This window comes from Netta rufina (assembly GCF_964035555.1).
Source record: "Netta rufina genome assembly, chromosome: 24".
In the NCBI taxonomy this organism is placed as follows: Eukaryota; Metazoa; Chordata; class Aves; order Anseriformes; family Anatidae; genus Netta; species Netta rufina.
In genome coordinates, this window is record NC_140148.1 from 1,283,790 (window position 1) to 1,305,732 (window position 21,943).

General features: G+C 48.5%; 1 protein-coding gene across 5 annotated transcripts; it reads right to left on the minus strand.

Annotated features, from left to right (window-relative positions):
- Positions 1 to 1,766: 1,766 nt before the first annotated feature.
- On the minus strand, positions 1,767 to 18,442 carry ETV4 (ETS variant transcription factor 4). 5 transcript variants are annotated; one of them, XM_084301257.1, is made up of 12 exons: positions 18,303 to 18,442; positions 18,001 to 18,095; positions 17,800 to 17,893; positions 17,577 to 17,624; positions 12,330 to 12,383; positions 9,351 to 9,477; positions 8,905 to 9,063; positions 8,314 to 8,558; positions 5,473 to 5,541; positions 4,929 to 5,101; positions 3,791 to 3,892; positions 1,767 to 3,676 (listed from the first exon to the last, which is right to left on the minus strand). In XM_084301257.1, exons 2-12 carry the CDS (start codon positions 18,043 to 18,045, stop codon positions 3,455 to 3,457), a joined length of 1,338 nt encoding a protein of 445 aa, XP_084157383.1. In that variant the 5' UTR covers positions 18,046 to 18,095; positions 18,303 to 18,442; the 3' UTR covers positions 1,767 to 3,454. The 5 variants fall into 5 exon arrangements, with proteins under 5 accessions (XP_084157383.1, XP_084157380.1, XP_084157381.1 ...); XM_084301254.1 differs by having other exon boundaries at positions 17,800 to 17,896; XM_084301255.1 differs by having other exon boundaries at positions 17,800 to 17,896; positions 18,199 to 18,429.
- Between the last annotated feature and the right edge of the window lie 3,501 nt (positions 18,443 to 21,943).

Below are 21,943 nucleotides of genomic sequence, written 5' to 3' on the forward strand. Positions count from 1 at the left end.
CACTACTCATACTTATTTCAGGGCATGAAATCTGTCAATAGAAATATTTACTGGGTCAGCCTCAACAAATTGCATCAGAAAATCCTGTCGATGTGGTTCACAGAACGATTCAGCTCCACTTGCAACCTGTTAGGGCTAATTCCTTTGCCCCTGACAGCAGATGCGAAGGGTCCATCTGGGACGTGCTGTAATGTTACATGTTAATTATTTACTGTGACCAGAAAGGAACTTTGCATCGTGTTCTGGGTAAGGGATTTATGGTTCGTCCTGCTGGGCTCTGCGCTGTGGCTGTCGGTGGAGTAACAGAGAGGCCACGGTTACAACAGCAAGCATGTTGGGAGGAGGAAAAAAAAAAAAAAAAAAACTAGAAAAAATGACATTAGAAAGAAAGGACTGCTGAGGATTTATTTCCAGCTGGTCCCAAAGCACCAGAGAGAAATAAGCCACTCAGAGGAATCTTGAATATAATCAGTGAACTGTAGTAAAAAGGGAGAATATTTGGTATGTTTGCATCCAGGTGTCGGTGTTGTTAGGAGCAGCACCCCATCGTTGTAGGGTTTTCTGTGAAGAGTGCTGTCTTTCTTACCTCTCCTCCCTGTCTAATGTGGAGTAAAGTTGTGCTGTGAATCTGTAAGGGGAAGGGACACCGATGTTCATGCTGTGCTGGCACCGCCACGTGCGCCTCTCCCCGCTGATGTGCCAAACGCACACGGCGCAGGGCAGGGCAGTGCTGCCTGCAGCAGTCGTTGCAACTTTGGCACATAAATGTGAGTGACTGGGGGGGCGATGCTGTAAAAATCCCATGTGATGGGACGGGGCCAGCACTTCCAGGAGCAGCACAAGACCTGGTGACACTTGGCTGCCACCACCGGCACCTTTCCCTCAGCAGCAGCAGCCTCTTCTGGCATGCCGAACGGGGAGCAGGGTGCGTTGGGAGGCTCCGTGCTCTCCGAGCTGCTGTTATCAATCTCTGCCCTTCCGAGGTCACCGCCCCTCAGTTCTGAGAACCTGATCTCACCCATTCCCAGAACTGCTCCGCGCGGTATCGATCTGAGCACTGACTTGACAGATCCGAGCGAAACGTGGGGCTCCGATTTCAGACAGAGGGGGATCAGCCCCTCAAATTCCCTTTCTGGAAGGAAGGTTGGCTGGGCAAGAGGGTAGCCTGAAGAATAGCAGACAACAAACACAAAACGCTCTGGGAATCCTGCAGAAAGAGCTGCCAGATCAAAACAAGCTACCAACTGCATTTGTTGGAGACTGAGAATAACACAGCAGGGCCCATCCCACACCTACAGGTCAGCTTCTCATTACCACGAACGCTTCCCTCGGAAACATTCACCTGCCTCGAGGAAGGAGGCAGATGCAGCAGGACAGGGCTCCTCCACGCCTGTGTAACTGTGGGCTCAAGACAGAGACAACGTGCAAGGAACAATTGCTTTAATTAAAACCACGGAGCTTGTCTCGGTGGCTGGTGGGTGGTCAGGGTGGGAGTGTGGGCTCACTGTAGGCAGAGGTTGGGTTTTCGGGGGAGCGTTCAGGCTGGGCTGTGAGGGTGACTGCCCCTGTCCTGCTTTCAGCTAGGATGGGGTTAATCCTGGGAGGATATCCAGGGAGGGAACCGTTTGTTTCTGGAACACCCCCAAAATCCAGGAGTAAGCCCCCTTCCCTATGTTCTTGCTTAGCTACCCAGGGCTGCAAGCTGGGCAAACCCAGCACGGAGGGGAAGAGAGGACCAGCCAGGGGCTGAATGAAGGGCCGCTGGCCAAAGACATAGACCAATTTATTAATTATAGTATTTTTACACTCATAAATAGTAAAGGCAGATTATACCAATGGCAGGGTTCCTTTCCCCCCTCACTTCTGGGACACCAGAGGCACCTGGTGGGAGCAGGGCAAGGCAGAGGAGGGCCAGGAGCTGCCAGGAGCAGGGGGAGGCAGCAGCAGAGGAGGCTGCCCCACGTCCCTGGCCTCGTCTGGGGCAGGGAGAGCTGCTTTCCCTGGCCTCGGGCCCAGGAGCAAGGCTGGCAGGGCTGGCATTAGCCATGCAGGGGTGAGGCAGTGGGGGAAATGGGGCTTTCACTCAACACACAGTTTCCTCTCTCTCCAGGCATTGGCAAGGCTCCGTATTCAGCAGCGAGGACGTCAATCCAAAGCTGAGGGAAAAAAAGCTTTTTTTCTTTTTTTCTTTTTTCTTTTTTTTTGTATGGGTTCAGTGTACTCCTCCTTGTCTAGCTGGGCGCACGGCCGGAGCACCTAATTAAAAAGCGTGGCACATCTCACTGGGGATGTGGTGCCCGTTGTAAATTTTCACTATTGTGGAAAAACAGGCAGAGAGTGGTTCAGCTGCACACGCTGCGTTTGGCTGCAGAGATATCTGCCCTCCCGACGCAGCTGAATTTCCTTCAAACAGGCAACCGCCTGCAGTGGTGAAGTCTAAATTGAGATTTTAAGAACTCTGGTTTAGGTCACTTTGAATAGCTCTTTCTTAACTTGCCCCACCAGGTTCTTTTCTCGCCTCAGCTGCTTTTCCAGCCAAGCCCGGGAGCCTGCCAGGTCTTCACAGATCCCAAGGGCTGCTGTAGAAATCGTTTGGGCTGGAATAACCACGCCACTCAGAGGGACTGGTGGCTCAGGGCTGGCTGCCTCCTGGCTGTCCCCCTACCTGACGGTGACGTTGGCTTTGACCTGCACCCCCGAAACACGCCACGAGGCAGCTCTGCAGTTCCCCCGTGCTGGAGCAGGGCTGTGTGCTCCATGCCTGCTCTCATCCTGGCCCCTGTCTCCAGCTGCCTTGCTCAGACAGAGCACCAACATACCAGACAGCCCTGGCAGGGAGTATTACGGGCAGGGAGGTGACGAGGCAGGAGCATGCACAAACAGGACGAGCATTCCCCGTTCCCACAGAGCAGTCTACAGGGAAGGCGTCGGATCTGTGGCGCAGCCCCCTGGGGTGGAGGCAAGGCTGGCTTTGCAGAGGTGAGTCCGTGCAGGTCCAAACCATCCCTTGCTGAGGACAGGGCATCCAGAGGCTCAGGACCGGAGGAGCAGAGCCAGCAGCAGCACTGTAGCATCCTCACATCTGAGAAAAAGCTGAGCAGGAGAACATCTCGCCAAAGAGAGGGGCTCAGCAGGAGAGTTTGCTCTGGCAGAAGGCAGCAACCACCCGAGGTGCTGCTGAAGCTGGGGCTGCCCTGCTCGGAAGACGTTTGCATCGCTGAGACCTGGTCCCATCCTGCCAAACACCAGGGTGGCATTGCAAGCACCCAGGAGCCCTGTCAGCTGCCAGCTGGTTTATCCACGCATCTGCCCCAACCCTTTTTCTGACCGTGGCAGGTATTCACCGTTCAGTGCAGCCTCAGGCTGGCCTGGGAAAATGCCTATACGGATTGAATACTAACCAGACATCTCCTTATATACACAAGCAGGGGGTGGCAGCCGGCTCCCAGCAGCACTAATAGGTGTAGCCTTTGCCATAAAGCTGCGGAGGGAGGCTCCCAAGGTCCGGCAGGTAAGCGGCGTTCTCATCCAGGTGAGACAGAGGCACCGTGTCCTCCTCGCTGATCTGCCGGTCAAAGTCTGCCTTCAGAGTCGGCCGCTGGTTATCGGGGAAGGCCAGAGAGAACAGGGCTTCGGGCTCGCACACGAATTTGTACACGTAGCGCTCCCCAGCCACCTGCAGGGAAGAGAGGAGAATCCTGCAGGCACGCGGGTGGCACCAGGGCAAGCTTGCAAAATCACCCGGCAAACCCATCAGAGCCTCACGAGAGGCTTTGCTTTGCAAACTGACCTTCTGCATGATGCCCTTCTCGTAATAGTAGCGAAGGGAGCGGCTCAGCTTGTCGTAGTTCATGGCTGGCCGGTTCTTTTGGATCCCCCACAGCCTGGCTACCTGCAGGACAAAGCCACAAAGCACGTGGATGTCTGAGCGCCCGGCCCAAGGGCACAAGGCCATTAGCCAGCTGTTTCTGTTTTGAGGAGCAGGACCACGCCAAAGCACATAGCAACCCTTCTAACATTTCAGTAATAGGCTCAATATTTGTCTAGCAGCTCTTCAAGAGGGAGAGCAGAACTCAGACTGAAGCAGAGACATTTTTCCTGCAGAGCTCAGTTTTGCTGCCCCCGCTTCTCATCCTCCAGCACTCTGACAGCCTGAGGATGCTGAAGGACTGCTTCATCCTGTGCTACGCTTGATCTGCAAGAATCAGATGAGTTCACCAGGAACCCTCCTCCACTGGAAGAACAACGTGCCTCTTACTCCCACTACGTGGAGCTCAGCTTTGTCCACAAGGCTGAGGAATCTCTTGTAAGCAGGTCAGCCCACCGAAAAAACTCATCTGCACTGGTAAGTGCCCAAAAAGGTGATATGCAGCATGAACAGGGCTACAAGCAGCTCTGATCAGATACAAACAATTCCAAAAGTCTCCTAGACATCATCAGGTGGATTTTTTTTTTTTTTTTTAAACATGGTGGCATTAAGAATGACACCTTAGTTAACATTATTTTTGATACCGAAATACCTTTAGACTAGGCCGTGGTTTCTTTCAGATTTTCATGAAAGCTTCCATGATCAGTAGGGTTCAAAACCCCAAACCTCGATGCCAGCCTCAGGCATGGAACATGAGGAGACAGCACAGATCACTGCGAGCTGGGGACTGAAGTGTGTCGTGTGTTGGGAAGTGGAGACGGGGTGATTTGGCTCGCTGCACTGCCAAGACCCTAAACGTACAGCCAGCCTTTGTTCAAGCTGATACGGGTGTCACCCAGGTGTTTGGACCTCTTCTAAAAACCTGGGCTTTCTGCGGGGTTTAGCCAGTACCCCTGGGAGGCAGGAGCCTTCGCAGGGCAGAGGAAAACCACCAGGGAATTTGCATGCTCAGAACCAGCAGCTGCTCCCCTGAGCCCGCGGAGAAGCTAGAAGGTTTCACCTCTTCTGGCTCAATCAGCTTGAACTCCATCCCTCTTCCAGTCCAGGCGATGAAATGGGAATTGGTCGGATCGTCCAGCAAAGCCACAAGAAATTGCCAGAGCTGGAGAGATCCCCGTCGCTGGTAGGGAGGTCCTTCCCGGTACCCTCCGACCTCCTGCTTGATGTCTCCTGCTGAGGAGGAGAAAAAAGCTGTTTCTAAGGGTAACAGCGTGGAGAAAAAAAAAAAAAGTTGCAAAGAAAACGTATTTCACAAAAACGCACCCAGAATATTTCAGTTCACATAAACCAGAGCAGCAAATTTACCGTTAGCTCTTCTAGGAGGAGCTCTGACGCCCCTCACAATTAAGCTACGGATGCCAGAAGGCCTTTGCTGCTTAAAAAAAAAAAAAAAAGCACAAAATGCCGAAAGGGCAGTATGAACCACAGCTAACACACCTGCAAAAACACAGCGCAATGAACCACGTGGACAGCGGCCAAGCGGCTAGCAGGGATGCCGAATAACCCTGTCTTACAGCAAAACTAGAAGTTAGTCTTTCTCTGACCTTCAAATTTTTCTGGAACCACGCAGACGTCATCAGAGAAGGATCTCATCTGCTTGTCGTAGCTGCAGCCTGAAAGAGGAAAAACCCACACAGGGCATCAGGGCCAGGGGAGCAGCAGAGTGCAGTGAGGCACAGGGAAGGGATGACAATCGCTGAGTTCCTCACGTATTCAGATAGTCATGTATTCAGCAGGCTGGGTTTGCATGACTCCTCTCCCTCAATTACCTCAAACTAAGCTTTATCTCTGTGTTATAAAGGCATTAATGGAGAGCAGCAGCATCTGAATGTTTTCTACAGGCAGCGGCTCAGAAATCTCCTATCTTACATCTCCCTGGCTTCTTCCCATCAAGACAGGGAGTTCTCCCGGACAGATTATTTTTGCCTGTACATTTTCTCAGCTAAGTTTGCAAACAAGCAGATCTTTTTAAGATCTCTGTGCAGTATGTATCATTGCCTGGGCAGTGTAATTTATATCCTCTAGATCTCATTTCCAAATCCCACATTTGCTGAAACAAACCTATTTTCTGTCCACGGCCAAAATGGAAGCTGTATCAGGGAGCTTTGGAAAGATTTACCTCGTACCCTTTATGCTCCTCTGTAAAGCCATTGTCTTCAGCAGACATTTTGCTGATGCTAAGGGCGGAAGGGTACTCTGAGCTGACAGACTGTGCGTTATTGCAATCATAAACTACTCTCAAAAAAGCATTCTTTGGGGTTTGCACATTTTCTTCCCCTATTTGGGCAGAAGGACCCAGTGAAAGTGTAGTATCAGCAGCGATGTATTCCTTACTCTCGGGGGAGCTTTTTCTTTAAGTATTTATTTCTGCTAAAGTGACCAAATTCAAAGTGTCCATTAAAACACCGGGACACCAGAAGCAACGCTCCCTCTAGAACAGCTTATTGGGCAAGTGATGTCAGGGCAGCAAGTCTTTGGACAAGTCTGCAGAAAAAAAATAAGATTTATCCCTCGTGGAATGTAAGAGAATTACCTGATTGCTCTGGTGTCTAGAGAGCTATTTTTGGAACTATAAACTTTATTTCTATTGTGATCCTCTGAAGTCTCTGCTATTTGCTCTGTGCGCCCTGTTTCTATGGGAAGCAGCAGGTGGAGGTTGGCTCGGCACGAGGCAGCTCAGCCCCAGCTCCATGCTCACCCATCCTTGGAAGGGGCCAGGCTCTTGTTAGCCACCTGAGTCTCTTCAGCCTCTTTTGGTTTTAGACTTTAGGATCTGTTTGTCAGAACAGAGCAGGTTTATCTCATACGGGGCACCAGCTCCCTCAGGGAGCTGCTGAAGGGAGCAGCACTAGGGTTTCCAGCAGCAGCCGCTGTCAGCAGTGAAAGCTGATCCCCGGGCAGCCGGGCTGGGAGCGCTGCATCTCCTGACGCCTCCATTTTGTGAATGAAATTCCTCTGCCTCCATTCAGGGATTCAGGGAAGAGGCATGGGGCCAGGCAGCTCCGTGAGCCACAGCTCGGGGTCACCCAGCACAACCCCTGCACCCAGTGCCCCTCTCCTCTGCTGGGGTTCGAAGGTCACCTCCTGCTGCAGGGATCCGAGATGGGTTTTCTGTACGGGCTCCAAGATATTTGATTCCTTCCTTTCTGCTGTCATTTACAGAAGGTTTTCAGTGTAAATCCTTTAAAGCTGACCTCGCTTTTCTCCCTTTCTGCTACCTAGCGGCCCACACAACCCCCTCAAGGCCAAAACTCTCTGCAAAACCAGAACACTCTCTCCTCCGTTTCTAGTGTCATGAGAGAGAAACTTCAGTGGCTGGTGGTGGAGCTCACTGCACAGCGCTCTCTAGCATATTAATTCGTCAGGTTTAGGGGCTTTTACCTAGTCACTGCTATGGTTTCTGACTGACATACATATGAAGTGAGGAGAAATAGTGTTGAGATTCATCTCTGTGTTCCTCTGTCTGTGAGGTCTCTTATGAGACATGAACGGGGGGACAGACAAATTTAAAGCAAGTAAAAAGTCCTTTATACACTGCATAGTATCCTGTGAAGTCTACTCCCCTGGGGGTGTTTTTACTGAATCCAAGTTCTTCATAAGCTTTTGACATTTACATGAATAATGAGACCACCCCATAACATTAGATTAAATACAAATGCATAAGGGAGTTTCAAGCTCCTAAGTTACATGGCATGAACTGTCCTCCAACCACCTTGAGCTAGGAGAAAGTTTCTCTCCTTATGTCCATTCCTGTGCATTTGTTTGCACATCAGTGATGAGCACCAGGCATAATCCAAATTGTGGAACTGGGCAGCACAAACCTGGAGCAGAGGCTCACAGGCTTTCTTGTTAATGGGGCAAGCTGGTTTCTTTGCTGTACCTTTTCATGTGCCTGAGGCAGAAGCCCCAACTCCACTTTCTCTGCCAGTCCTTCAGTAAGTTCAGCCAACCCCCATGAGCAAGCTCCTTTCCTTTAAGGGCTCATCTTTGGAATCTAACCAGAACGATCAGCATTATCTGACCAGATAAAAATATATCTAAGAATGCAAGATTTCTGTCCAAACCTCCCAAATGCATTGGGCTGGCCAGGTGCCAAAGTGTTTTTAGAGATTGCAGGAGTCAGGGCTCCAGCCAAGAAGCCAGGGCTGGTTCCATTAATGGAAATGGAATTGCCATTATTTATTAACACAGCGATCCAGCCTGGCTGAGATGAGGCATGGCATTGCATGATCATTTTCCATGTTCGTTATCTGCAAACATTGTATGGAGAGTGAACGTCCCGAGCTTCTCTTGGGCACTCTAAGCAGTCCAAATTAATTGCATTTCCTACTCCACAGCCAGTTTCCCAGACCACACACCCCCATAAGTTAAAACCCGGTTTATACCTGAGTCGTACACGTAGTCCACCTGCTCCTGCTTGACCACCACGGCTGCTGGGTACTGGCAGCTGCTGCCTGCCCGGCTCGCCTGCTCGTACCGTGGGTCGTGGTACTCCTGCTTGAAGCCCTGCGGAGGGTACTGGAGGCCGGGCTCGGACAGCTGGCGCTGGTAGCCAACGGGGGCTTCTCGGGCCATGCCCTGCGAGGAGGGGAAGGAGCGGCACATCTCCACGGGCGGCTGGTAGGCAGAGCTGGAAGAGGGGAGAGGCCATGGGATGGCTGCTTGCCTGGCCCTCTGAGCTGCAAGGGGTCTGCTCGAGGGGGCAAGTCGCCTTGTTTTGCTTGTTACGAGGGCTGGAGGAGCTGCGTGGGGCAAGGAAGGGACCCAGCAGCAGGCATTTGCCATGGTGGGCTCAGTGCTGAAGGCTTCCTCTTCAAACCTCAGGCAGCAGCTGTGGGTCCCAGGTGCTTTAGGGTTTTTTTTCCTGGGATCCTGAGGTTGCTGGAAGCTGAGCACTTGGATCCGGATGCTGCAGCCCCTCCTGTTCTGAACAACCAAAGCCTGGCCAGCAGCTGCTCCTCCTAGCGGGAACTCACCTGTTTTCGATGAGGTATCCACAGCTGGATGTGGGGTGGGGTGGCCCCGCAGGGGTCAGGAAGCTCCGGTCCTGTCTAGGGAACTGTTGGAGCGGTGACTGTATCGGGGTTCCTGGGTCGGGGGACTTGATTCCGACTTGTCTGGGCTGATCATAGGCACTGGGACAGTCAAACAGATACGGTAGCGTTACAGTTCTGCAGTCAACATTGCTCTCAGCAACAGGAAAGTAATAGGGAAAAGAGAAGGCGTTGGCCCAGATCCCCTCCCCATGGCTCCGAGCTACCCCACGCACTGGAGATACCAACCCCAGGGTGATCTGTACTGCACCGCACCCCCCTCACCCAGCAGCCAGGTCAGATGGTGGTGACACCGCCCCATCAGATAAGGTGGTAGCTCTTTGTTTTAGGAAACGGTTCCCCATAGGCGCCTGGGGGAGCAGCGTTACCTGGCATAAAGGCACTGCTCGCCATTGCGGTACTGGAATGGCTGCTTGTGGTTGCAGGACAGCGTGGGGTCCGAGGAGGGACTCTGCGGCTCCTTTTTAATCTTAGCAGGAGGACTGTGAAAAGCTACTGTGGGGGAAGACGTGAAAAATTCAGTTGAAGCTTTTCTTGGTTACGGAGAGAGTCCCGAGGGGTAGCGTGCCTATATCCGTTTTTTTTGTGGGCTCAAAAGCAAAGCTTTGGTTTGTGTTATGCAAAGTGCTCCTTTGTTAACACACCTGGCAATCACGTCTTGTGGGCAGCATTACCAGGGAACACCGCATTAAGGTACAACATACTTCTATGATGTTGCGCTGCAGATTTCCTGATAGCATAGTTCGTCTTGTAGGACAATAAGTGAAGGTTTTGGCAGACAAAGCTAATGAGCTGAAAGCCTTCCATGGGAAAATACCATTATATACATTGCATCCTATTACAGGCTGTCACCAGACTGCCTTGCACGCAGACACCTCACAAAAGTAGCATTTCCAGAAGCACTAACCAATTTATACAGATATATTATTATACGTTATTTGATATTAGCTATTCCAGAAGAGCTGCATCAGTGTTAGAGCAGAGTACAAAGCAGAAGCCTGACTTCCAAGTCCCCACTTTCACTAGAAGCCACCTCCAAGCTGGAAGAGCGGCTTGCAGGTCCTCTTCGCAGCCTCCCTCCTGGTGCAAGGAGGAGGAATATTTCTGGGCTGGCTAGAATTTCATGAATAACAAACGTGGGCTGCAGTTTACGGCACCAGGATGTGGGTATTGTTACTTCTTGTGCTTAATTAAATCCAGCAGGGAGCAAAACTTCCCTCACTAGTTCATCAGAAAACCTCATCCTGGCTGCAGGGCACACGGTAAGCATCTTCTGCCTTTGCCTCTGGGCTCTGCTACTGCTGTTAGGAGGCTGCTGACACTTGGGAAGGAAAGAAGAGTAACCCCAGAAAGGTGCACAGGTCTGGGCTTGTTTCTCAAACAAGGGAGAGGTCTGTCCTCCAAATCAAAACCGTAAGCTCTTTCTAAGGCTCGCTGCAGTCCCCGTTTGCCAGTTTACTCCCACCTCTCGAGCTGACACAACGCTGCTTACGAGGAGTGGGATGCTCAGAGCTGTGATTACAGTTCCAAGGGTGGAAGGTCACATCCTGAGCTGCAAATACCTCATACTTTTGCTGGGTTTCTTTCAGCACTAACCCAAGCCATATGAGCAGCAGCCACCCTCAGGACAGCTCTTGCTCCCAGCAAATCCGCTCTGCCCCTTCAGAAGCGCCGTAGCAGGCTGCTAGCAAAAATGCTGCTGCCTCTCTCAGCACAGGAGGGTCTGGCCACTTCAGTTTGCCAACACACCTCCCCAAAATAGTTTTTCTCAGCAAGAAAGAAAAAAAAACAAACCACAAGTCTGACTCCTTTTGCCTGCCTTGGGATTCAGCCTACCCCAGGAAAGCCCATCTTCACTCTCTGCGTCGCACCAGGACCCAAACGGCTCCAAACAGCCCAGCACAATCAGTAGGAATAAATCCGTCAATAAGAGACCAGAGCCTCATCCTGCTTCTGGCTCCTGCTCCTCCTCAGGGACAAGGGGCTCCCACGGCCAGCTCTGAGCAGCTCTTTTCAGCAAGCAGAGTAAAGGGATGGACAGAACCCATCTAAAAATGCTGATGTTTTGGCTGAGGCTTTGGAAAGAAAAAAAAAAAAAAAGCTCTGTCCAGTACACTGAGCTCCATTGAAGCCTCGAGAAGCTAAATGTGCTAGGAGCAGCCAATTCTTTCCGGCCCCTAATAGCTGGAACAGGCTATCGCATTACAACTGGCTCATTCATTCGGAGTGAAACATGGGAGCAGCCCTCTCCTCAGTTCTAGGTCAAAGAGAGGAAGAAACAAGCTGCATGACTCAGAGAGCACGCCAGAGCCAAGGCGGGGAAGGAGGTAGGCGAGAACACCGCATCAAAGTGCTTCATTTTGGTTTTCACAGGGAAAAGCGCCCCAGGCAGAGAGGGGCATTGGCATGGGAGAGCAAAATTGACTGCAGCAGCTTTAAAGGAGCACCTCTGCTCCCTGTGCTGCCAGGCGTGCGTGCCCAGAGGATGGGGAAGCATCTTCTCACAGCCCTGACACGCCGCTGAAATTGAGGCTCTGGGTTCCCGCAGCTATTTCGAACGGTCTGGATTAATTTCAAGTGTGTAGGCTTGGTCAGCTCAGCACCAGGCTCCAGCTGAGCTGGCAGCACCCTGCAAGGACTGGCTGAAGCAGGCCCAGCGTGAGAAGAGCAGAAGTTGTTGCACAGCCCCAGTGGGGAACTTTCCGAGATCCACGCCTGGACCTGCGCAACGCTCAGCTCCTCTGCAAGGTGAACGCTCTGCCCAGCTCTCAGAGCAAATGTTTGCGGTGTGCTCCGCACACCCCTGTGCAAACATGTGCCGTGTTTTCAACAGATGGCTCCTCGGGGCAGGGAGAGGCTGTGCTGGCAGCATGAGCTCAGCCAGAGGCCACGCAGGTGAGCCCCAGAGCAGCACCCGGGGACACGCAGCACCTGGAATCCCATGTACAGCACCTGGAATTCCACGTACAGCCCCCTTCCTTTTGCTCTGGGGGGCAATCACTCAAATTCTGCCTTTGAATATGATACTAATGCACTTCCTATGCTCTTCAGGGATAGCTAATAATTCACACACACCCCAACCAAGACATCTGCTGGAAGCACGCAGCATAAGGGACTGGTAGCTCCCACCACACACATACCTTTACATTGTCTAGGTGGGGACAATTAACTTTTTTTTTTTTAATTTTTTTTTGCGTCTTGTCTGTCACAACAACGCAGGAAGGAGCACTGCAGCCTCAATGCCTGCGTGTTGCATTTACATATCCCTTTGGGTGAAGTGTCTCCTGCCCTTCTCCCCAGAGATGCACCGAGATGCAGCGTCCGCCCGTCGCCCCTGCGCTACTTACGGTTCTCTGAATGGAAGTCAGGCACAAATTGCTCATCGCTGTCTGGAACCTGAGCTGCCGGGGGAGGGAGAGAGAGAGGAGAATTAGATTTGGCACTTTGCGCGGTGTAATTAACAGTAAGGTAGAAATAAGTCTATGCAGGAAAGATCTGAGCTTTCCGCGGGGATGCACTTTAGTGACTAAGGCTACTTTCCCTCTGGGATTAATGAATCCCATTCCTCTGCCTGCAGTTGTGCTGCATCAGCCTGCCACTTTCTTGGTCTCTTACCTTGGAGAGAAAAAGGACACCGAGTTTATTAGCTCAAGGCTCACATTTTTCCTCAGAAACATAATATGCAGAGATTTTTAAGCATTTAGCAGGGGGAAGATAATTACCAGCTGATAGATTTGGCAGGGTTATGCCAAAGCGCTGAGCATGGGGAACATCTATGGCTTCAACAGAAACAATCCTTTCAGTAGCTCCAGAAGCAGTGGATAGGTTGGCACTAGCAGAATAGGCTACAGTATGTAGATCAGCAGAAAGAGAATATTTCAGAAGAAAATAATAATAATAATATAACCTGGTACCAGGAGAGAGAAATTATTTATAATGCCTTGCATGTGTGTATGATTTTGTAAGTGGGAAATGTAAGAGCAAGCCTGACTGCAAAGCACTGCTATTTTCCCAGTGATCAGTGCTGTAAAGCTTATTTCGAAAAGCCTCTGCCCTGTCGACAGCACTGGTAGCACCACTCCAAGAACACTCAGATTTCTCAAACCTTGCTGGTATTTCCAAGACTGTCTAAAAGACAGCTGAAAGCCTGCAGAGGCCCCGTTCACCTGGCAGCAGCAAACCCCCTACAAGATGTTGCTGAAGGTGATAAATCGTTAACAACATTAGCATCTCAATGACGTTGAGAAGCTTCAGGCCTAAAGCCTCCTGGAGCCAAACTGGAGAGGCTTGTGGCATGAAGTCACAAGTGTGCTGTCTGTAGTTTGATGCCACTGGGTGAGCCAGGGGTTCACATTTAGTAATTCTGATTTCCACGACTAGACTTTGCTAAAGCTGTAAAAAAAAAAAAAAAAAAGCTGGCGAGAGATTCCCATAGCATCGACATCAGAGACATGAGGAAAGTCTTCCCCTGTGTACTTCATCATTCTTCGGACTAAATACTTATTTTAAATTAAAATACTGGAATTAAAATATTGGAATTCCATATTCCACTGGAATACGGAATTGCTCACCTGCCTACACGCAGCTGCCTGCCTTTTCTCAGCTCCAGCTTTGATCAGCCTGTTCAAGGATCACCTACCTCGAGGTGGCCTTAGCCCATGCCTGGGTTACCTTGAAGCCATTTCAGAACAGGGAATTAAAACATACTGAAACAGCCCAGAAGATGGAAAAGTTTTATTGCAAGATGCATAGGTGCCCTTGACAGATTATTCTAACGCAAAATCAAATGCTAGAATAGGAATTAAGTCATTTTGGTACATGCAGCTAGTGCTGGTCTGTTTATTTTGGTTACTAGCTCTTCTGGTTTCACAGAAGCCAGCTACGCATGTTCTCCAGTTTCTGCTTCCCTCGTTTGCCAAGTGAAGCATTAATCAGCTCTGCCCTTGCACATTTGCAGAGGAAACAATTCCTGCAGATTTTTCAACCGTAAATACAACCAAGCACGCTTACACCCTCCTACAAGATGGTTTGCTCCTCTCTTTCCTTAGCTCAGATGGCTTCAGTCCACCCCCAGAGCAGCCCTCCACTACCCAGAGATAGCAGCTGACGTGGTGAATTCAGACCTGACAAAGAACTGAGCACCTAGGCAGGCTCTGGGAGAAATTGCCATAGAGAGAACCCTTAACCACAGCACGTGTCGCGTTACAATAATATTTTATTACTTCCAACAATTACTTTTATGTCCCTTTAATTGCAGGGAAGGGAGAACTTTGCAGCAGATGCTTATTTCACAAAATCTCTCAGAAACTATGGCTGAAAATAACGTCGCTGTTAGTTCATAGCGGAGCCAGTTTAGGATATTGCAATGCAAACAAAAATACTGCACTTAGCTCTAAAGCAAAGGTGAGGTAGTCAAAGTAAGGGGAGATGAGGAATGGAAGCCCAGTAATCTCAGTCATGTGAAGCTGAGCTAGACAAGACAAGCCAAAAATAAACCTCAGGGAATAATACTGCACTAACGACAGGCTGCGGATTGGAATGGAAGGAGCCAAGCTCTTCTCACTGCTCCTTAAAATAACCTATATGACAACTAATGGGAACCATAAGTGGTAAAAGGAGGGGAACAGAAGCAAACCTACATAAAAGGAATTATGAACTACCTTGAAAAAGTGACATCAAAATAGGAGAAATAACAGGGATCACATCACAGGAGCTGAGTTTGGATTTCTCAGCTTACTGCCCATTGCATTGCTGACAACCTCACTCAAAGAATCACTTCTGTGCAGCTGCCAGCTCCACATCACATTCTAACAGATTCTGCTTAAAATGGTGTAGATGAGGACTTCAGAATTTTAGTAACAAGGCCTAGGGTTTTCTAAGCATCTGTTTCTTTTTAGAGCCATCTATCTGCAGATAGTGTTTTATGCAAAAGGTGAAATCAGGTGTTAATTGCTACTGTTAAAATACTCTAAAAAGCTAACAAAGATACCCCCAAGAATGAAATCATATGCACATATACACAAAAATATATTCATACATATATACTCAAGTGTATACATGGTTGAAGTTTTATTAACATTTTGCATATGGCTGAATGTTTGTTGTAAATTTGTATCTAATATTTGCTTTCTTCCTATTTTTTCCCCCTTAATTTAAAAGTAACTGTAAGATAGAATAAAATAAAATAGACAAAAAAGCTAAATACCCTGCTTCAAAAGGCTTTTTTTTTTTTTGGTTAAAATTCTGCAACTGGGAATCACCATGGGAGAAAATAGGTCCCTATGTGTGCAGTCTAAAGTCATAAATCAGATGATTAAAACACACACTGAATTTCCTCAAAAATCTCACTTTGACTATGACTGGATGCGATGAGCTGTATAAGAAACCCACTTGCTATTTTCTGAAAGCATGCAATAGCTATCATCACTGGGCATTTCTTGCATTGCAACAGCCAGTTTCTAGAAAGTCAAGCGTTTCTCTTGCAGCCACCCTGGATTTTTAATCTAATAAAGACAAAAAGATATGGGAATGGAAATTCTACTTGCCAAAACAGAAGAAACGAACAAACAAACAAACAAAAAAAAACAACAATAGCCTTCCACAAGTTTTTTTTATCCAGATTCTATTGTGACCTTTCCAAACTAACCCCTGCTACAAAACCATCTCTGAAGTCTTCTGTATCTACCATAGTTTAACGATCATTACTTCTGGACTCTACCCTCATTTAATTTTGTCCCTATTAAAATCTTGTCTTCTCAGCTCTGAAGATTCATTAGTAATTTCAAGAAATCTCTCTGCATTTTCATCAAAAAATCTCATTAAGTTTTATGAAGCACTCACTGCTGTGGGGAGGGTATTGCTCTTCATGTTTATGGCACAAAAGCAGGTAATGGGAAACCTGGAGCCCATTCGGAGCCGTGTGATTTTGACAAGCTGTTGGGATGCTCTGGGACTCAGCTATCCCAATCAGAAAATCAAGACTGCAATGCATAATTGACAGATGTATTGCAAAGAAAAAAAAAATACAGGAAGTGGCAAAGTTCCTGAAATCCTTTGAACAAAGGATGCTACAAAGCATTAATACTTCTAAAGATCAAGCGAGAAGGTAGGAACTCAGGGAGCTAAAGTCCGTTCACTGACAGGAAGCAAAGAGCAGAGCTGTTTGGAGAATCCAGAGTTCCTTCCACTCCAGTAGCCACTAAAGATTTCTTCCCAGAAGTGGAAGGTATTCAATAGGAAATACAGTTTTGTGCTGCTACTTTTCTTCTAAGGTTTGCATTACAATTTCTCAGTCACAGGACAGCAGGTTCCCTTTCTCCGTTCGGTGCTACAAGACCCTGGGATGACCTTCTCTTCACTCGGGGTGCTGGTGAATTCATTCTACTAACACTCTGCTACTGACAGTTGTATCGTAGTGATTGTGTGCAAATTGTTTGGATTAAGGAGCTATTTAAAAATATTGGAAAGCCTAAAATTGAAAGATTACCAGAATCCGACTGAGGCAAAAAAGTCTCATCGGCATCTCAAGGTTTTTGAAGATTTAAGAGAAACCGGTCTCAAGCAAGCATGCACACTCTGCAGATCTTATAGATGATCAGCAATTAATACCTATTTTTCTGCTCCAAATTAGCAAATTGTTTAAATCACAGAGGAGCCTCCAGATAATTCCTTTTGCATCCTTACAGTCCTCACACCCTTGAATGCTGCCTGATCAATGACATTTCATTTGAATTTGAAAAGAATGTAAAACACTTTTTTTTTCCTTACTAACCTTACTTAGGTTACTACCTTTTTGAAGGTTTTTAGAAAAAAAATACAGAAAACTGTTTGACAAGTTTGTCCCTCACTTGTTGAAGAATTCAAGGAAAAAAACCTGCTCAAAATGCCATGCATGTTTTCATACTATTGTTAAATATTTGTTAAGTACCTAGATGCATTAAGCTCTCTTCTGTTTATCAAAAGTCTGTACTTGAGGATACATTTTGAATTCTTCTAGAAAAGGGATCATTTGTAGTCCTGGAATCAGAACAAATTCATTATGCCGTTTAGAACCACTTTCACTTTGAATTAACGGCACTCCCTGGACCTTGAAGTTTCCTCTTCCTTGAAATCAAAAGGCAAAACAATTTAGACTTCAAACTGAGCAGCATGTAGAAAGACAAACTCCAGGAAGGTCCTTTCAGAGAATTATCTTTAAAAAAAAAAAAAAAAAAAAAAACAACTAAGAAAAGCACCTTGTTCCCCGAATTAAAATAACAGATTATTGTTTGTTTAAGAAAATATCAATATTTTGGCAACTAACAAAGATAAGCAAAAAATTAACATAAAATCAAACCAGTAACAAGTAGAGGCTGAAACGAAAATTGTAACCAGGAAAACGGGCTAACAGCCAAGTTCCATTCATAAGCAAATACCCAGCACAATAGTGTGATTCATGCTTCTTCATTTACACAGCCCAGAGGTTGGCAAGTCTGAAAAAAAAAAACACTCAGCGTTTGGAGCTAGGCAAACGAAGCGAAGGAGCAGAACAAACACCGAAAGACGAACGAGCGAGAGCCGAACAAACCAAAACAGAGCGAGGGGAAGGAGCCTACCTTCTGTCAGCCAAGTCTCCTGGAACTGGCTCAAGTCCTGGAAGAGGTCTGCACGAAAAGCGAGAGGGTTCCTCAGTGGAGCGCTGGGGAGGGACAGCAGGATGCTCCAGCGGCGGAGATGCCGGGCGGGACGGGGAGGTGGGGGCGGAGGCGCAGGGGGAGGACCTGCTCCCTGCCCAGAAGCCTTCAACACCCCCAACCTCCCCTCCACCTCCCCCCTTACCTTCCGAATCCTGCACCGGAGGCAAGCCCGGCTCCACGGGGCTCTTCCCAGCGCCCTCCGGAGCCCCGCACCCGGGCCCCGCATGGCCGGGCGGCTGCTGCGGGTGGAGAGGATCAGTGCGGGGGGCTCTGAGCGGGGGCTCTCCCGGCCCAGACCCCCCAAAACCCTTCCCACCCCCCGCCCTGCGGAGCCGCCACTCACCTGCGGGAAGGTGAACGGCACCTGCTGGTCCAGGTACCCCTTCATCCTGCCGCCCGTGCGCTACCTCCGCGGAGCTGCCTGCTCTCGGCGGGCACCTGAGGGGGGGGGGCAGAGGCACGGCGGGGGTTAAACTAACAACGAGCCGAGCCTCCCGCACCTGCCGAGGCCAGCCCACACCGGGTGGGGGGAACCCTATACCCGGTGGGGGGGCTCCTCACCGCTCCCCAAACTTGAATCAACGGGCGGCAGTGAGGTCGCCTGGCCGGGACGAGCCCCCCCCGCCTGAACGGGACGAGCCTCACCCGGTGGTGGCGGCGGCGCCTCCCGGCCCATGCGGAGCCCGGGGCAGCCCCGCCCGCCCGCTCAGGCCGCCGTGAGCCCGGGGCCGGGCTCCCATTGGCGCATCGCCGCCCGCCCGGCCCGGCTCCCCGCTCCTTTGTTTCATTGACTCCCTGAATGAAGCCCTGCGCCGGGCACGCCCGCCAATCGCAGCTCGCGCAGGGCCTCAGCCAGGGGGGAGTGGGCGTGGCTTTATCCTCCGGGGCCAATCAGCGCGCGGCGCTCGGGTGTTCATTCAAGGACGGAGCGCCCATTCATAAAAAAACTCCCGAAGTTCATTCATGAAAGGCTGCGGAGGAGCTCGAGCTGCGCCTGGCAGCGTGCTCAGCCTGCGCTCTGACTCCCACCCAGCGGGGCACACGACCGGGCCTGCCAATTCTCACCCACGCAGCAGTCATTTTGAAACAGTCTTGAGGTTGTTTCTCTTCAGACGCTGTTCTGTTCAGGAATTTCTTCAAGTTTCGACAAGATTTGGAAAAATCTCACTCATCTATCTGGAGTTAAAATAACTAAAGCCTGAGCTAACGAAAACAGTTTGACTTGCAAATGTTAAAAAGGCAAGAGGCCTAAATTATCCCCAACACTTAATGGAAACTGTGCATTTTTGACAAGTTTTCTCTACAGTTAACATATACTGATGTTCCCGTGACGAAAGGAGTATCTGTTATAGAAAGCAATACATTTAAGCATCTAGTCAACATACATCCTAACCTTTCTGCTACCAAGATGCAGATCTGCTGTTACCAGGAATCCACTCTGTCAGAGAACCTGACCAAAATGCCATTTTACCCGGTGCATTGGAGCAGAATGAAACTGTGTTAACTGTTCCCACATCCCCACATGTTGCAAATATGTAGTTAAATACAGCACTGGAAATTTAACTTACTCTGGCCTGAGAAGGCCACTAAAGCATATGAGTTAATTTTTTGACTTTTGAATTTTACTGATTTTGTTTCTGTTTATATATTTTGTAACGATCTATTCAGGCTGTTAATTTAAATTTTATTTAATTGGAGAGCCACAAGAGAATATTTCTCCCAGTCAGATTGTTGTTAGGTGATTTATACTTTAATTATTCTGCAAAGTCTAAGAGTCATAAGATACTCGTGCTTTGCACTTTTTCCTATACAGATCATTGCAAAACAACAGTTTGACTCTTGCTTATTTCTGCTGCGTTTCCTGGTTAACAGATAATGGAACCTTTGTTATTTCAGGTCTGATTTCAACATATGGCTGTGCTTTGAAGTGGATGGGATTTTCTACTGTAATATTTGTTTACTTTATGACATTCTAATTTCCCATTCAACAGGTAGCAACAGAAATGCTGTTGTAGGAGAGACCTTGTGTCCCAGCATGAGTCTTTTCACCTCTCTGTCTCTGTAACACAAAAACAACCTTTCCAGCACTCTTTATTGCTGTCAAGTGCAGCGACACACTTAGAACAAGAGGCTGTATAGACACACTGGAACTTGACTGTTAACGTCAGATAATCTAAGGATCTAACAATGCCGTATCAAGCAGACTCAGCCTTTTACTTTAGAATACATAAAATTTCTGTCTCAGTTCAGACCTTGTTAACTGAGAGCTCATAGATGCACATAGTACCTCACCTTAAAAGGAAAAAACAAATAAACAAACAAAAAACAAAAACAAAACACCACCACAACAAAAAACAACCAAACAACAAAAAAAAAGCCAACCAACAAACAAAAACATTAATCAACAATACAAGAGGTGCAGTACTAGAATGGGGCTGTCATTATCCTGGTATAGCTGGTCCTGATGGTGAGTTAAGTGAGGTCAACATGAACCTGAGGCTTCCCAGGCCAGTCTCCTTTAACCATGATGACAACAATGCCTTTGGGGGTCAGTTATGCTTTAAATCTGCTCACCTGGCCACCTACTGGTTCCTCTGCTCTGTACTCTCCTCAGCGGTACATATGGATCCCTCCTTTTGTTTTCAAGTTATTAAAATTATAAAAGTGTTGTTGATTAGTAGCATGGAGGATGGAGGGTTTATAAGCAACAGGAGAGAAAGGTGTGGGTTCCTAAAAAGACTGCTGACTTCATGCTGGGAAGCACTCAGGATAAGCAAAAGGTTAGTGGAAGTTATAGGTACCAGATTGTGTCGTTTCCTTGCTTGATGGTTTCTCTCCTGTTCTTGTGTACTTGTTGCAAAAATATGTTATGTGTTTTCAGATGTTAACTGATCAAAAGGGGGGATAGGGCTCTGTTTATACGTTCAAGAGCTGGCATTCAGGATCATTAATTACCTTCTAAAGTTTTCTCTTTGTGTGGTGGAGTGCGTGAAGAGTTCAGAAGTGATATACAAACCAGAGGGAAGCTGTCTCTTTCTTGTTAAGTATTAGTAATAGATTTACTCTAGTAATGTAATTCATGCTGCCTGGGATGTTTAGTCCCTGGACTTATAGCTTTTTTCTTTAAGTGCTAACTAGGTGCTGGGTCTAATCCTGTGTCAATCCCCATGATTTAACTGTTTCCATCTACTGTATAGGCTTGAGAAAACCCATTCCTGAGTTTCAGATACATTCCCTGTGGTCCACACTAGCTATGGTTAGTGCAACATAAAGTTCCCAATCATAGATCCTGACACCAACAGAAACAAATAGTACATCTTAGAACATGGTAAATTGCAAGATGGAAGGGGGGGGGGGGGAAGCTCTCTGTGCTGTAGAAAAGAGCATGAACAGACCTGTACCTTTATAACAGAATAAAGAAACAGCTGGATGAAGAGCTCAGGTTTCTTCCCATCAGGAGTGAAATCAGCCCAGCCGCTCTCCAATAGCCCATTGTTCCCTGGGCAGGAGGATTGTGAATAAGGTGCTGAGTCTACCCATTGCCTGTTGATATTAGACATCTTTCTCTAGCAAGCGTTTGTAATATCTGAGAAAACACAGAAATCCTGACACAGGAAACACTTGCTAAATATTTGTGTGCAGTTCTACCTTAGCCTTGTGAATGACAGTGCTCAGGAAGGAGCCTGGAGAGAAGGAGCATGTTCCCTGAGCTATGTCCAGCCCCTGCTTCTGCCTCTTGCTGTCAGGTAGGTGACAGGAACACCAAACTGGCTTCTTATGCTGCAGAGAAGCAGTGAGGGGCAGCTAACTGGAGGGAGCATCAGTTACAGAGTATTCCTAGAGCGAAAGACTCTGTGTTTTAACAGACAGTCCAAAAGGCATTACACATGTGGGTTCTGTTGCTGTTTCTTTCACCAGGGGGAAATACCTTGTCTGCACTGCTGGCTAGCCTACTTTTCTCCTGTAGCATGCATGGTAGTGGTCTGTGCCTTGACAAGAACGGCTTGGGGGCTGAGCCCTTACAGCCTGTCACGGCTCCCTTGCATTCTACTCTCTCTGCAGCAGCCTCTTGGTAACACTCTTCAGGCTATGGAAGCTTTTGCCTACAGAGCTGGTGAATATGTGGGCAAAGATGTTTGCCTTGGAGTACTTGCAGTCTTCCTGCCAGGCTGACGGAGTGACTCAGGCAAGAATCCTAGTGGGGGTTTTCCAAGTCCACACAGTCAGGAAGGGAGCATTAAAAGTGTGGGGCTTAGCAGCTAGCCATCTGACCACATCAGTACTGG

Coding starts and splice junctions, on each gene's coding strand:
- ETV4 (XM_084301254.1), bottom strand. CDS start 18,045: ATGAAGGGGTACCTGGACCAGCAGGTGCCGTTCACCTTCCCGCAG. Junction 12,384..17,576: donor GGAGACTTGGCTGACAGAAG/GTAGGCTCCTTC, acceptor CTCCCCCGGCAG/CTCAGGTTCCAGACAGCGAT. Junction 9,064..9,350: donor GAGCAGTGCCTTTATGCCAG/GTAACGCTGCTC, acceptor TGACTGTCCCAG/TGCCTATGATCAGCCCAGAC.